The sequence below is a fragment of the Brachyhypopomus gauderio genome, chromosome 20 (assembly GCF_052324685.1).
Source record: "Brachyhypopomus gauderio isolate BG-103 chromosome 20, BGAUD_0.2, whole genome shotgun sequence".
NCBI lineage: Eukaryota > Metazoa > Chordata > Actinopteri > Gymnotiformes > Hypopomidae > Brachyhypopomus > Brachyhypopomus gauderio.
The window spans coordinates 14,278,010-14,290,653 of NC_135230.1; the positions used below are offsets into that span (position 1 = coordinate 14,278,010).

General features: G+C 40.5%; 1 protein-coding gene across 6 annotated transcripts; it reads right to left on the minus strand.

Moving 5' to 3' along the window:
* Positions 1–4,673: 4,673 nt before the first annotated feature.
* On the minus strand, positions 4,674–10,515 carry LOC143484306 (ubiquitin carboxyl-terminal hydrolase 37-like). Of its 6 annotated transcripts, none has more exons than XM_076982971.1 (15): positions 8,379–10,515; positions 8,016–8,174; positions 7,686–7,817; positions 7,443–7,569; positions 7,161–7,297; positions 6,884–6,977; positions 6,659–6,738; positions 6,434–6,559; positions 6,257–6,330; positions 6,097–6,152; positions 5,869–5,932; positions 5,657–5,792; positions 5,461–5,570; positions 5,330–5,408; positions 4,674–4,931 (listed from the first exon to the last, which is right to left on the minus strand). In XM_076982971.1, exons 1-13 carry the CDS (start codon positions 8,606–8,608, stop codon positions 5,504–5,506), a joined length of 1,482 nt encoding a protein of 493 aa, XP_076839086.1. In that variant the 5' UTR covers positions 8,609–10,515; the 3' UTR covers positions 4,674–4,931; positions 5,330–5,408; positions 5,461–5,503. The 6 variants fall into 6 exon arrangements, with proteins under 6 accessions (XP_076839086.1, XP_076839083.1, XP_076839087.1 ...); XM_076982972.1 differs by having other exon boundaries at positions 4,675–4,931; positions 5,363–5,570; positions 8,379–8,590; positions 9,817–10,515; XM_076982970.1 differs by having other exon boundaries at positions 4,675–4,931; positions 5,363–5,408.
* Positions 10,516–12,644: the final 2,129 nt, after the last annotated feature.

Consider the following 12,644-nt stretch of genomic DNA (forward strand, 5'->3'; position numbering starts at 1 on the left):
GTAGATAGGGTTTTTATTTATATATATTAAAAACCCTATCTACTACACATTACCATTAACTTTGTTTATTAATTTGGTTTATTTGGTGTTTTTTGCTATCTTCTTGTGGAATCTTTTGTGGCTAGATTGATATATTTACCAAAAGTTTTGTGAGTTGATCAGTGATTCCTTTTAATATGTGGATATGCTCTATGTCATCTCGAAACTGCCACGCAAACTTACAGGAGTTCCATGACTTTTTGTGGTTTCCCAGCAAGCACCTGGGCTCAGTGGGTTCTAGCTGTCACTGCTCTGGTCACCACGTTTCACGCTTATTTCAATTTTCTCTCAGCACATTTAAACACTAACTCTTCTTTCAGATGTCTCCAAAACTCTTAAGCATGTTAGTGGTGTCCATACAAACAGTGGTATTATTATTGAATATAAACTGTTTCTTGCTGTATGTTCTGTTAAAGGGACGTGACTGCAGGGATGTGCTCAATAATTGCGTTTTTTTTTTCCTTTTGCCTTGTTTTGTATAAACAGATGTGTGCCTGGATGTTCAATTGTTCCTTGTTCTTGCATGAAGGAGAGATGATGCTCTATTTTTTCTTTTGCGTTTCTGTAGGTGATGTGTAGTCCACTGTTCTGATGAACTATGGTAGGCAGTGCCCCACCCCCCCACCACCCCCACCCACCCCCTAGAAAATAACCCACACTGTATGTTGATGGGAATTGTAGTCCTAGATGTTTCATAGTCCATTTTATTTGAAAAGTCAGACGTTTTATGAATCCTGTATAGTGATTTTTGTAACCTTCTCTAGTAAAAATGATATTTTCTATGATCCATATGACCTGTCTTATTGTCTTTACTCTACAACCCATTGGAAAGGTTAATCGGCAATCTCCTTATGTTTATTATTTATTACATGAACAAGACTAGTATTTTGTTCATGTAATAATGAAAGACATGGTCCCATAAGTTGATATTCTGTCAACTGATTCCTTACCAAAACTGCTTGTTAGTATATCTATTCACCTTTTCTGTAGCTTTACAGAAGACTTGAAAGGGATATAAAAGAGTGGGCAGAAAATGTGTTCTACAAAAGCAGAATACTATGCTCTCTGATTCATTCCATCTGCTGCAGTGATGCTGAATGTTTTCACACCACTGATGGTGACGCACCACTGAAGAATTATGCATGCAGATTTCTAATGCCATCTGGTGGAGTATCTACTCATTTGTCAAAGCCATTTTGGAAACTCTTGGTCTATTATACTAACATAACAGTGGGCCTGCCCAGAGTCTTCGTTTGAGACAATTAAATTATTAATATGTAAACTGGAATTGCAACTATGTCAAATTAGATATTAATTACCTGGTTATACTCATTCAGCCATCATTGATATGTTTGTGATGGTTTTACCTTGAAGACCAAAATGAAAATATCTTCAGGTCACCATAGTACCACACCTTTACTCAACATTCTTGTCCTGAAAGCTCAGCTTTCATAATAATAACAATCAATCTTTCATTAAACCTAATAATTAATCTTCAGTTACTCCGTAGTTTTAATTGCTTTCTGCAACCAGCAGCAATTAAACAATCTTTTCTGGCATTCAGAATACAACATAAAATCCAGATTTCATTTCTTGACAGCACACTATCCCTTCTGTAGTTGTTTGCAGCCATGTTTTACACATTTTACATTAGTGATAACTATGGGAGTCATATCACACACACACACACACACACACACACTTTCTCCTTGTGCTGTCAGGGTGGGCAGCATCATTGGGCAGCATCACTGAGGGGGAAAAGATCACTGAAAATTCTGTAAGCGTACACGACTAGTCAATACACCTCAAAATTATTACATCATATACATTTCTCTAAATACCTGTAAAATTAAGTACTTAAACATTCAAGTATCAATGTTAAAAAAATGTCAGTGTGCTTTTGCCTGTTGGATATGGGACATTCAGGAGGAATCATCCATCGTGGCATTGGATGAAAATCCCACTGAAACGTTACATTTTCAACGTCATTTAAAATGTAACGTCTGATTGACCTGGACTCTCCTTTTTGACTGAGCTGAACTCTTAGCGAGCCCACGCGTGCGTATCTGAACAGGTTTTTTTTTTATCTCAAGTAACGCTGGTATGGAAGCGGCGTTCTTTCCTCGCCAGCGCCGCCTGGTGGACAAAAGATCATCTGGCATTACCCGCCATCAGTAGCCGGTGCCAGTGTGGTTTCCCGCTTCAGTATGTGTACACCAGGGGTGCTCATTACGTCGATCGCGTCGGTCGATCGCGAAGGAAGTGTCGGCCGATCGCGAAGGAATGTGCGTAGATCGCGTCACATAAAATAGTAGTAGATGAATCGCACATCTGCACTGACGGTTGTATTTTGATTGACATTCACGGTAGCCAATCTGCAATCCACTCAACAAATTACGTTCGCCACCCCCCCCCCCCATACCCCCCCCCCCCCCCCCCCCCCCCCCCCCGCTCAACAAATTACGTTCGCCGCCACCCCGGTAGATCTTTCTGACTTGGTCATCTTATAAGTAGCTCGCAAGCTGAAAACTGTGGGCACCCCTGGTGTGCACGGAGGCCCTTGTCGACCGTTCGATACTAGAAGTCGCCTCACCACCTTCTCAAAAGTCTCTGCGACGTTTGATGCATCTTTCGAGAAAGCTCTGGCGGTCACCCACGCTGAAAGTTATTAGACAGCAGTCGGAGCCACGAGGCTGAAGTTGGTTACTTATTCGCAGTTTGAGATTTGTTTGGTTACTTATTCGCACCTCTTTATTCGGCGGCTGAAGTTGGTTCCTTATTCAAAAAGGGTGTGTTCACGATGCGTGTTTGCTTGCGCACTTTGTGCGATAGCGATAGATTAATCAAACGAGCGTAGGACCAAACATTTAAGAGGTTATTGTTTCCCATACTGATTCTGTGAATGTAGAAAAAAAATTTAATGAAAGCATTCCTTTTGTAAATGGTTTCTATTTCAAGTTGTTCCAATTGTACGTGATTTGTACATGATGATTGAATTCGTCAGCTTGTCTAACGTAAGGAAACATATTCTTAGATTTGAAAACTAAAAACACAGAAATGCTGTTCTAGAACACAAATAAATTGGAAGACGAAATACCAACACACAACATGGCATAGGCCTATTGAGCAGTGGGCATATAGGTGAATGCATTTTAAAGGGGCAGTTTCAGAGGCTTATTGAAAGCCTTATTGATGGATGGCCAGAGAAATAACAAATGCATCATGAAGAACAGGTCACGCCCTAAGAGAGGAACCTGATTATAGCCTTATCCAACATCATTTAATACCTCAAATCTATCTGGAAACACGGCATATTGAGTAGGTAAGCGCACAGAAAGCACACTGAACTGATTCAGAGGGGCAAGTTCAGAGGTCTGCTGTATGCCTATAAGGCGTCGGGCCAGACAAGCAACACATGCATCATACATAATGCAAACATCATAGTTCCTATATGTATGAGGAACCTGATTTTGGCCTGGCCCAGAATCATTTTATGCCTCAAATCTAATTGGAAACATAGTTTTTTTTTTGCATGAGAAAGAAACCTTGAGAGGAACCAAGACTCAGGCGGGGAACCCATCCTCCTCTGGCCGACACCGGTCACCATGACAACAACAATTTAGACAGAAACAAATAAAGTAAAGGAAAATATATAATAGTGTCCATCTTGGTGTAGGCATCCGGTAAGGAAGGAGATGGCCGGCCCTTGATGGACCGCTTGTCTCTCCTCATCTCATTATTCCTCAAGCAGGCGGGCAGCCATGTGGAGAAAACAAAACGGAAAATTAGCTCTAAACAAACACTCAAACAATAACTAAATAAGTGGTACAGAATGCACCCATTAAGCACACCTCAGACCTTTTTAAATTTTATTATAAATTGTGTTACGTTACAACCCCTGACTCCTTCCTTTTGGGCGTGTTTACGTTGTCTACGTCAAGTTGTCTGCGTCTGTGGATCTCTGTGGGTGCGGTTGTGTCCGAGTGTTCATTAGTCTCAAGTGTGGCTCGTTTCGTCATCACTCGGGGCTTATGTGGTTCGTTCGTGCAGTGTCCCGTGCTGGTCTTTGTTCTGAGTCAACAGGTTGTGTGTGTATGTTGTCTATACATGCGCTGCTGCGCTTATTTGTAATAAATAAAAGTGGCCGTGAGTGACACAAGGATTCTGTGCCTCGTCCTTCGGCTCGCCTGAGCGTCACAAATTGTAAAACTATTAACATTAAAATTAACATTGTTACATGAGAGATTCATATTTCATTTTAACTTAACATCTCTCGCTAAACAGAATTATTTTAGCTTTAAATATGTCAAGTTTTAGATTTGGGTGACCTTAATGGGGGTGTTTACCCTAATACAGTTACAAATTTTTTTTTATTACCGTTATTATTTATATCAGTTAACGAATACGTTTTTTCAATATCAGTTTTCATTCTTTCGTTCATTTTCATTAAATATTATAACCTTGGTTCAGACTGATTGTGGTATGAATAATATGTAATTATTCTATTACATATGGTTTTCAAGGGTGTACATTTTACATGAACTTTATTTACTTATCCATGAATGAGGATATTATTACACTTGAAATGTGTACAAATGTGTTGCTAAAGTGTACAGTGTATTTTTGCCTATATTTGGTCTCTTCAGTGCCCAGAAGTAGTGTGCTAACAATGAGGGTATTAGTAGTTATTTCACTTGATTTTGCCTGAGTGTGACATGATGCATGTAGGAGAAAGCTCCTCTATAAAAAATCCTGAAGTAGCCGGTGAAGTTTAACAAGTCTTTATTTTTTTTAGTGATGTTAAAGAATGGTGAGGGATACAAGAAGCGTCATCTGATTCATCTGGTCCTACATCACGTCAGCAACGTCACATCAGAGCTTCAGGTTCACTCCTGAAATATGCAAATAAAGAGTAAATGTTGGTTATTTCTCAGTGCTGTCGGTTATTTCTCTATGCTGTTCCAACTACTGCTAATTGATGAGGGTGTGGAGAAAAACTATTCATTTTACTGGGTTAAAGATCTTATGCAGGCACGCAAGTGTGAGCGGTAATTTAGGAAGGAAGTTTCTAATTGTGCCCAGTAACATTTTGATTATAAGGCCTAGGGCAGGGTAAAGGCTAATTTCCTACCTACATATATAAGCTTATGGAATGTGTTTCTGTAAAGAGTCCTGACAGACCACGGTACCTATGTTCCCAAAGCTGAAAGGCTGCAGCCATTCATAATTAACTGTGTCCTACGATTGGATGAGAGGAACAGCAGTAGAACTAGTCTGGGTAGATGTGTACCCTGTCTTATGAAGTGTGGCTGTAGATTCTTACATGTGTATCCTGACTTGGACCTGGCGTGGTGTATCCTGACTTGGACCTGGCGTGGTGTATCCTGACTTGGACCCAGCGTGGTGTATCCTGACTTGGACCTGGCGTGGTGTATCCTGACTTGGACCCGGCGTGGTGTTGGGTTTAGGGGGACACTGCTCCCTCCCCCAGGTCCTCCTTCCATGGGACCACGTTCCTCTCTCCAGCCCCACTGGACACAACAGCAAAACAGGAGCAGTTGGAATTCAGCCTATTGAATTTCAGTAAATGTACCCGAGCTAGAAGGTGAGCTGCTACCTTTGCACGTAGAAGAGCAAGTAGGCTGTTGTTGCCGCGATCTTAAGGATGGCTGCCTCATTCATTCTTGCAACATCCGAATCATTGAATGACAGCCAGCTCTCTCCTTCCTCAGCTACGTGGCTGATGTAGTGCCCTATAAGCGTAGAAAGCGGTCAGTAGTCATTCTATAGTTTCTACTGCATGGGTGTGAAAAATGTCAGACTACTCACCACAGTCTATGCTGACACCCAAATGAGACACCACAGAGTTCAGCCTGTATTTGGAAACACATTCCTGCAAACAACACATACATCGTTTTTTTTCATATGATTCAAGTGAAAATGCATCATAGATCATTGATACAAGGTTTTCTCATATCTATTTCAGCATATCAGCCTCTCTTCCTCAGTCTCACTCAGCCTCTCCCTTCTTTTTGATCTCTCTATCTCTCTCCTCACCAGTGGCCTGAAGTCCTGTCCTTTCCCTACCAGTCCTTCTCTGCTCTCATTTACTTCTAATGGGTTATAAGAACGACATCGTTATGGCAGATCCTTATACGTTTACCTGGTTTCTCTCCAAAGTTCGATATTTCACTGTGAGAAAAAAGCAGATATCTACCTTGCTCTGGAAGAGAGTTATTCTGCAGGATATCCGGTCTTTCATGCGGTTTGTCCAGGGTGCCATCTGGTCCACTGTGGACAAATCACACAGCCATTCAGTCAGCGTTTTATAGCTAAATGTGTGAGGGTGGACAGAGATGAGAGTCGGTAGGCTCAGCCTGTTGTATGAGCTCACCTTAACTGCTGCCCGAGTGCAGACACCCCAGGAAGGACAGAGAGGTCCAGCTCGGCTGGGATGTCCATCCGGTCACTTAGTTTTTGGCCCAGCATGTCAAAACGTTTCACGTGTAGGATCAGAACTCTGCTCCAAAGAGAAAACAACTTAAGGACTTGAAGTGGGTGCAAGTTGGACTGGATTAAAACTCATTGTTTCTGCTCATTTGCATAAGGTGAGACTCACTGTGGGAGTGAGGAGAACTCCATCTCTTCATGTGCCTCACTGCCTTGACCACATTCACAGTAATACTCCAAAACTGTTGGCTGAAAAAAGATTTTTTGAGAGTGACAAAAATTTGAATGGCAGCATGCCATAACGGTTCTCTTGCTCTAATTTAATAAAATGCTGTATGTTAAATGTTGCAATAAAATAAAGTGTTGTCCAGTAAAAGTGTGTGAGGTGACAAACCTTGAAGTAACTGTGTAGGCTGTCAGTTAAGGTACAGCTCAGGTCAACAGAGAGGTGGTTGAAGTCCTCCACTCTGGAGCTCTGCAGTCCACAGCTTTCACAAAATAGAACAAAGACATTACAACATTCACACAAAGATTACGCACTGTATCCCATATACAGTGTATGAGTTATCACATTCTTTGTGACAATGCACACTTTAAATGAACACATGTTAAGACTAGTTCAGACCGGTCCGTTTACTAAATGGAGATGTGGGGATATAACACAGAATTACCTGCTGCAGGCGCGCATGGACTTGATGTGAAACTCGAAGTTTGCTACAGGGCAGATGTGAGAGAAGGAGGAAGCCCTGAGTATCTCTCCCTCCTTCTTCAGCAGCTGAAAGCACAGCATCAGGAACTCATGGGCATCCTGTGGAAGACAGCATAGAACGTCAAAGGGGGCTTTGCTCCTGGACTTCGGCAGTAGCACAGTGAAAAAACAAAGAAGACTGTGTGCAGGTCCTGCATGTGGTACTGATGTGTTCTTAATGGCTCAGAGGGCTATGTAACTGGACCTGTTCATAGTCTTCTCCAAACGCAGGGCAATTGACTGAAACACAGGCATTCAGGGCCGCCAGGAGCTGCATCGCCTGTGCAGAGCTTTGGGTGGTGAGCCTGGCCTGCTGCAGATCTACAAAACATCTACACACGGCAACAGGAAGACCAATGTGATTTATATCTCTCAGCATCACAACAACCCCCTAAGCACTCATATTTCAAACGTTTATTTAGACACATAAATCCTCTGGTTCGGGTACCTCAGCATCTGGCAGCTGTATGGATCCGTCCAACTAGAACACTGAGCTCTGATGGGTCTCCAGAAGCAGGAGAGACTCAGTAGGCACTGCAGAGTAGCGTTCATATAGCAGGTATTGCCAATGTTGGGAAATCTAAGAGACATTCACGTTTCAAAATAGATTTAGTACACATTCTGTGAAACTTCCAGGCCACTAGCTATTTCATAACGTGAAGAAGAAGTACAAAAATTACTTATTTAATTGCTGTGTGTGTGTTTTTGTATTATAAAGACAGCTTCATCTGTGTAAATTGTACAATCATGCAATGTCAAACAGGCTGCGTATCATTACCCGAGATGTTGAATGTCAGTGTCTCTGACAGCTGAAACAGTGGGGGTGTGGCCTTGGTCCTCACCCTGATCACTCTCAGTCATTTCCCTCATGATGTGCAGTCGCAACAAATATAGAATCTGCACATATTCTTCTGTCTCCATCTGATCTGCCATGGATCTGAATGAGAGAGAAGTGTGAGATGAACATGGAGTTTGTGTTGTACACAAAATGTTCACTTACCTATCATTAGACAGACAGTTGTGAAGAAACATTTTTTGTTGTTTTTTATTTTTTCAGTTTCTCATGATTTATGAGTGAGGAAAAAATGAAAACCACATTCACGTGACTAAACAATTCATAAGGCTGATATGCTTTTCATACCTGGGAGCTGAGGGCCAGGGATGAGAGGTAGGAGAGGGGGTTAAGTGTCCCTCAGCCGAAGAGGTGGATAAGTTTAAATTCATGGAGTAACCCTCCGATGACACATCACTGTCAGACACTTTGGAGGATACCTTCATGCATCTCCACCATTTCCTCTCCTTTTTCTCCTTCTTTACCCCTACCTCATTTTCCACAGCCACTTTGTTATTTTTCTGTAGAACAGCATTCATTGGTTTGTCAGTTCATTAGTATGTGAAATATTATCTCAGTACACTATTAAAGCCATGTCATTTTAAATGGAAATATATATATCAGTGGGGAAACGTCAGGGCCTGTAAAAGGCTATAACTACCTTCATACATGACCAAAGACAACCCATTCTGTTCAAGAGATGGTCAAATCTACGCTCTTTCCAAACAGATAATTAATGGAACTTTCTTGGCGTCGAGTTGACTAATGATTTGAATGTGATATTCGCGATACAGTTATGTTTTGTGGTTGCTATGGTTATGACGTCACTGGTTCCATAAGTTTTATACTTTATGACGTCATTTAAAGTGCCGCGCTCTCTTACCGTTACGTGTGCGGCTGTAAGCGGCTGGTATAATTACAGCTATTGATCAGAATCGATTAAGATATTTAATATTTATTATAAACCAGAGTTGTAGTCAGTCAGTTTTAGCAAACGTCTATTGCTCAGTTGAATAGCCAATAATGATTTCATTGGCATTAAAGCTCAACTGACTTAAAATAAATGACAATTGTTAACTTGTAGCTCTAATGTGCTCAGGTAAAACGTAGAGTATGAACCATTAAATTACAGTCTTGTTCAGAAACAGTAATATTAACAAAAAATAAAACAAAACAAAAAGACACTGGCGTTAAACAACTTACTACGCGAGTGCTAGCTAGTTAAATTCGCCAAAACGTCCAATAAGCTAGATAACACAAGACATTGTCTAGCTAGCTAGCGGACTAGCTTACGTTAGCTACCGGTTAACTAATACTTGCGCAAACATAGGTTTCACTAGCGTAGATAGTTCGTTGATACAATAAATGAATAATTACCACAAGATACATAACGTGACTAGCTAGCCAGCCATCTTAGCAAGCTTTCCAGCAAGATATGTCGCTTCTGGATCAAAGTCATAAATTGATTTTGGTGGAGTGATGAAAGCCCGGTGCCCTGAGGAATCAGTTCGTGACGACGGTGGACGAATGAACCACTATAATTCCCACAAATATATTTCATGTATTATACATCATTGTGCATTTGTAGCACATCCATACTAGGTGCAGTATTCAACAAGGTCAGAGTAAATATTGTGTAACCCTATTTTGGTTCGAGTGAAAAGCTAAACCTTTTGAAGGCAATCGAGTCGTGTTGACATCCAGACTCAACACATAAACCAGTGCATCCTCCTGCGTATTAACTAACCAGCAGCTATCTGATCACTGGTGAAGACGGTCCATTATGGTTCTCCTACCCGGTGCTTCTCTTTCGGCAGAGCTACTCAGAGAGTCAGCTTGTCAAGGTACTGGCAGTTAGCCCTCTTGTGTGAGCTTTGAGATTCGTGGGTGTTTTCCTCTTGAGAACTACTCCATATATTTCATCACCTGTTTCCACTACAAGACATCTAGTCTTTCTCGTAGTCATATTAAATAATCCCATACAGGACTCGCCGTTTTCTTCCAACTTTTGTTGTGGTAATTTTGCAGGCTAGCATGGCGAGCAGGAGCTGTAAACAAGACTTGACGGACCATAAGGTGCCGTACGATTCTGTCAGCTAATATAAAACTAGTACTGAAAAAGATCGATTTCATATCAGTCCCCAAGTCTTATAAATGAACTAACAAACACGAGGGGTATCCTATCTATAATAATAAACGTTTTAGTTAGTTTTATAAACATGTAGGTTAAACTCACTTAAGCTCACTTACCCATTAAGCACACTTGCAACTTTCAACACAAATTATGCTAATACAGAAACACGTTATTATCATGCTTGATAACTAAATCAATACATGTAGTTGATTTTTAAATATTCCATGCATTTTAAAGCCAATCATACTGCGGTGTATTCTGAAAACATCCTGTCAATGTTCCCTCTTTCCAGGTCATTTTGAAAGCCACATAAAAACTTTGAACTGGAGACAGCCTCAGATTTAGACAATTTAAATATATACCAACCTTTAATTTGGGTAAGTCTCACCAATTTTTACAAATGTAAGAGATATTAAATACACGTGGAGCTTCTCAAACTGCCACCCGTGTGACGTCATGGGATGGCTCAGTGCAGTTGTATGAAACCTCTATGGCGTCAAATCCAATTCAATAATCGCGAGCGCGGAAAATCATTTCGCGCGAGGAAAAGTGCTTATTCGCGCGAGCAAAAATGCTCTCGCGCGCGCGGAGAGAGCTTCCTCGCGCGAGCAAACCTACTCTCGCGCGAGCAAAACGACTTTCGCACGAGCAAAACTACTCTCGCGCGCGAGGAGAGAGTTGCTTGCGCGAGCAAAATTTGTCACACCCTTTCTGCTTGCGATTAAGCTCCTGCTCGCGGAGCAGATCGTTTGATTTTTGACAGTCGTGGGAGGGACCCAGACAAGATTGGCTTCTGGATGTGAATTGTGATTGGCTATTAGTAGGGTCCGTTTCATGTATATTTTTTCGCGATATCAACGCATTTAGGCAGCTGGATGCTCCAAATACTATGAATTATGGTAAAACAAATAACCAGCTAGCTAGTTAACCTAGCTAGCTAGTTATTTATAAGTCTGACGTTTGCATTGTTTACATTGTTTGTTAGCTAGCTAGCTAAGTTGGCTATTTGTATTACACAAAATAAAACTGCCTTAGCAATGCACTTGGCATGTAGCTAGCAATACACAATTAAAGCAGAGGGATAAATGGTTCAATACAGGTACTAGATATGTTGCAGATATCTTCCCATAATTTGGTAGAAATGGGAAATGTTGTCAGGGTGAATTCTGCAGAAAGTGCAATTCGCTTCCATGTCCTTTATAAACCATTGTTAAAAATGTTTTTGATGGATAAACTGTAAATTATTTTAAAATATACTTCTTTCACTTTATGTATGATATATATTTTGCTGGCAAGGTCCAGATCTCTTTCCAGTTGAGGTTGTTAAAGATGGTGTTCCAATAGATACATATGGATTAGATACACCATCTTTCTGAAACAGTGAGCCTATATAATGATTACTATTGTGTGATGTAGAGAAACATTTTCCCTATTTCAAGATTGGTTGGGTCGATGGGTAATAATGTTGGATCATGTCCTGGTGTACTTTTAAATAGCATACTCACTCCAGCATATATAGCATTTTATAACTAATTCAGCAAAAGGAATTGCAACACTGAATTTAATTACTAAATCTTAGTTACTAAATATTTACTAAATTCTTGATTTGTCAGTAGAGAGCCATTTGAGTTAAATAACTGTTGTACCAAGAGTATATTGTGAAACCATAGATGGTAAAATAAAGATTTGTTTCTATATACAATGTATTTGTTGTTGCAATCTCTAGGTGAATAATTATCAAAACAATTTTGGATTTTTAAATTTTCAGGTTGGTAATTTTTTTCATTATATCATTCAGGCCATGCCATATATGACCTATGTTGCTATAACTCAAACCATGTAAACCAACACTGAAAGCAAGGGGACAGTCCCCCTGTTTATATACAATCCTAAACACCATTCAGCAGTTCTAGCAAACAGGTTATCTTAAGCACAGCATGTTCCAAAACATAGGCGCCCAACAGGCTACTTTGTCTCACGTATGTGTATCTCCTAATATGGACTTCCTTAGAGTTAGCGGAAGAAACTGATGTATCAGTTGAACACAGAGAAAGCTAAATGACCCAAGTATAGTAGACTAGTGAGTACCAGTTAACAGAGTGCTCTTACCCTTCGCACTCTCCCTGACCTGGGTCACAGTATAGCACAAATGCATAATATTAACTAAACATAAGTACATGATTACACTGAAACACACTACTTCATTATTGTAGTCCTTCTGCTTAATCAGAACGACATGTACTAAATCATAACGTTCATAATGATCTCTTATAATCTAAATGACGTGACCTAATCAAGAATGACATAATTTCTGTCACAGTGATCAACTCCTAATTTCAAATGCTGTCATGGATTGAGGTTCCTGTGATGTGCTCCAAGTTTGATTCAAATTGACCTGTCGGGGACGCTACTGTACACAAAAACCTCTAAAATTATCAAAA

Bases quoted from the DNA above. Each gene is read 5' to 3' on its own strand.
- LOC143484306 (XM_076982971.1), bottom strand. From the start codon at position 8,608: ATGAATGCTGTTCTACAGAAAAATAACAAAGTGGCTGTGGAAAATGAG. The intron at 8,175-8,378 runs GTATGAAAAGCA...TCTCTCATTCAG, and splicing joins CCCTGGCCCTCAGCTCCCAG to ATCCATGGCAGATCAGATGG. The intron at 6,739-6,883 runs GTTTGTCACCTC...ATCTTTTTTCAG, and splicing joins GCCTACACAGTTACTTCAAG to CCAACAGTTTTGGAGTATTA.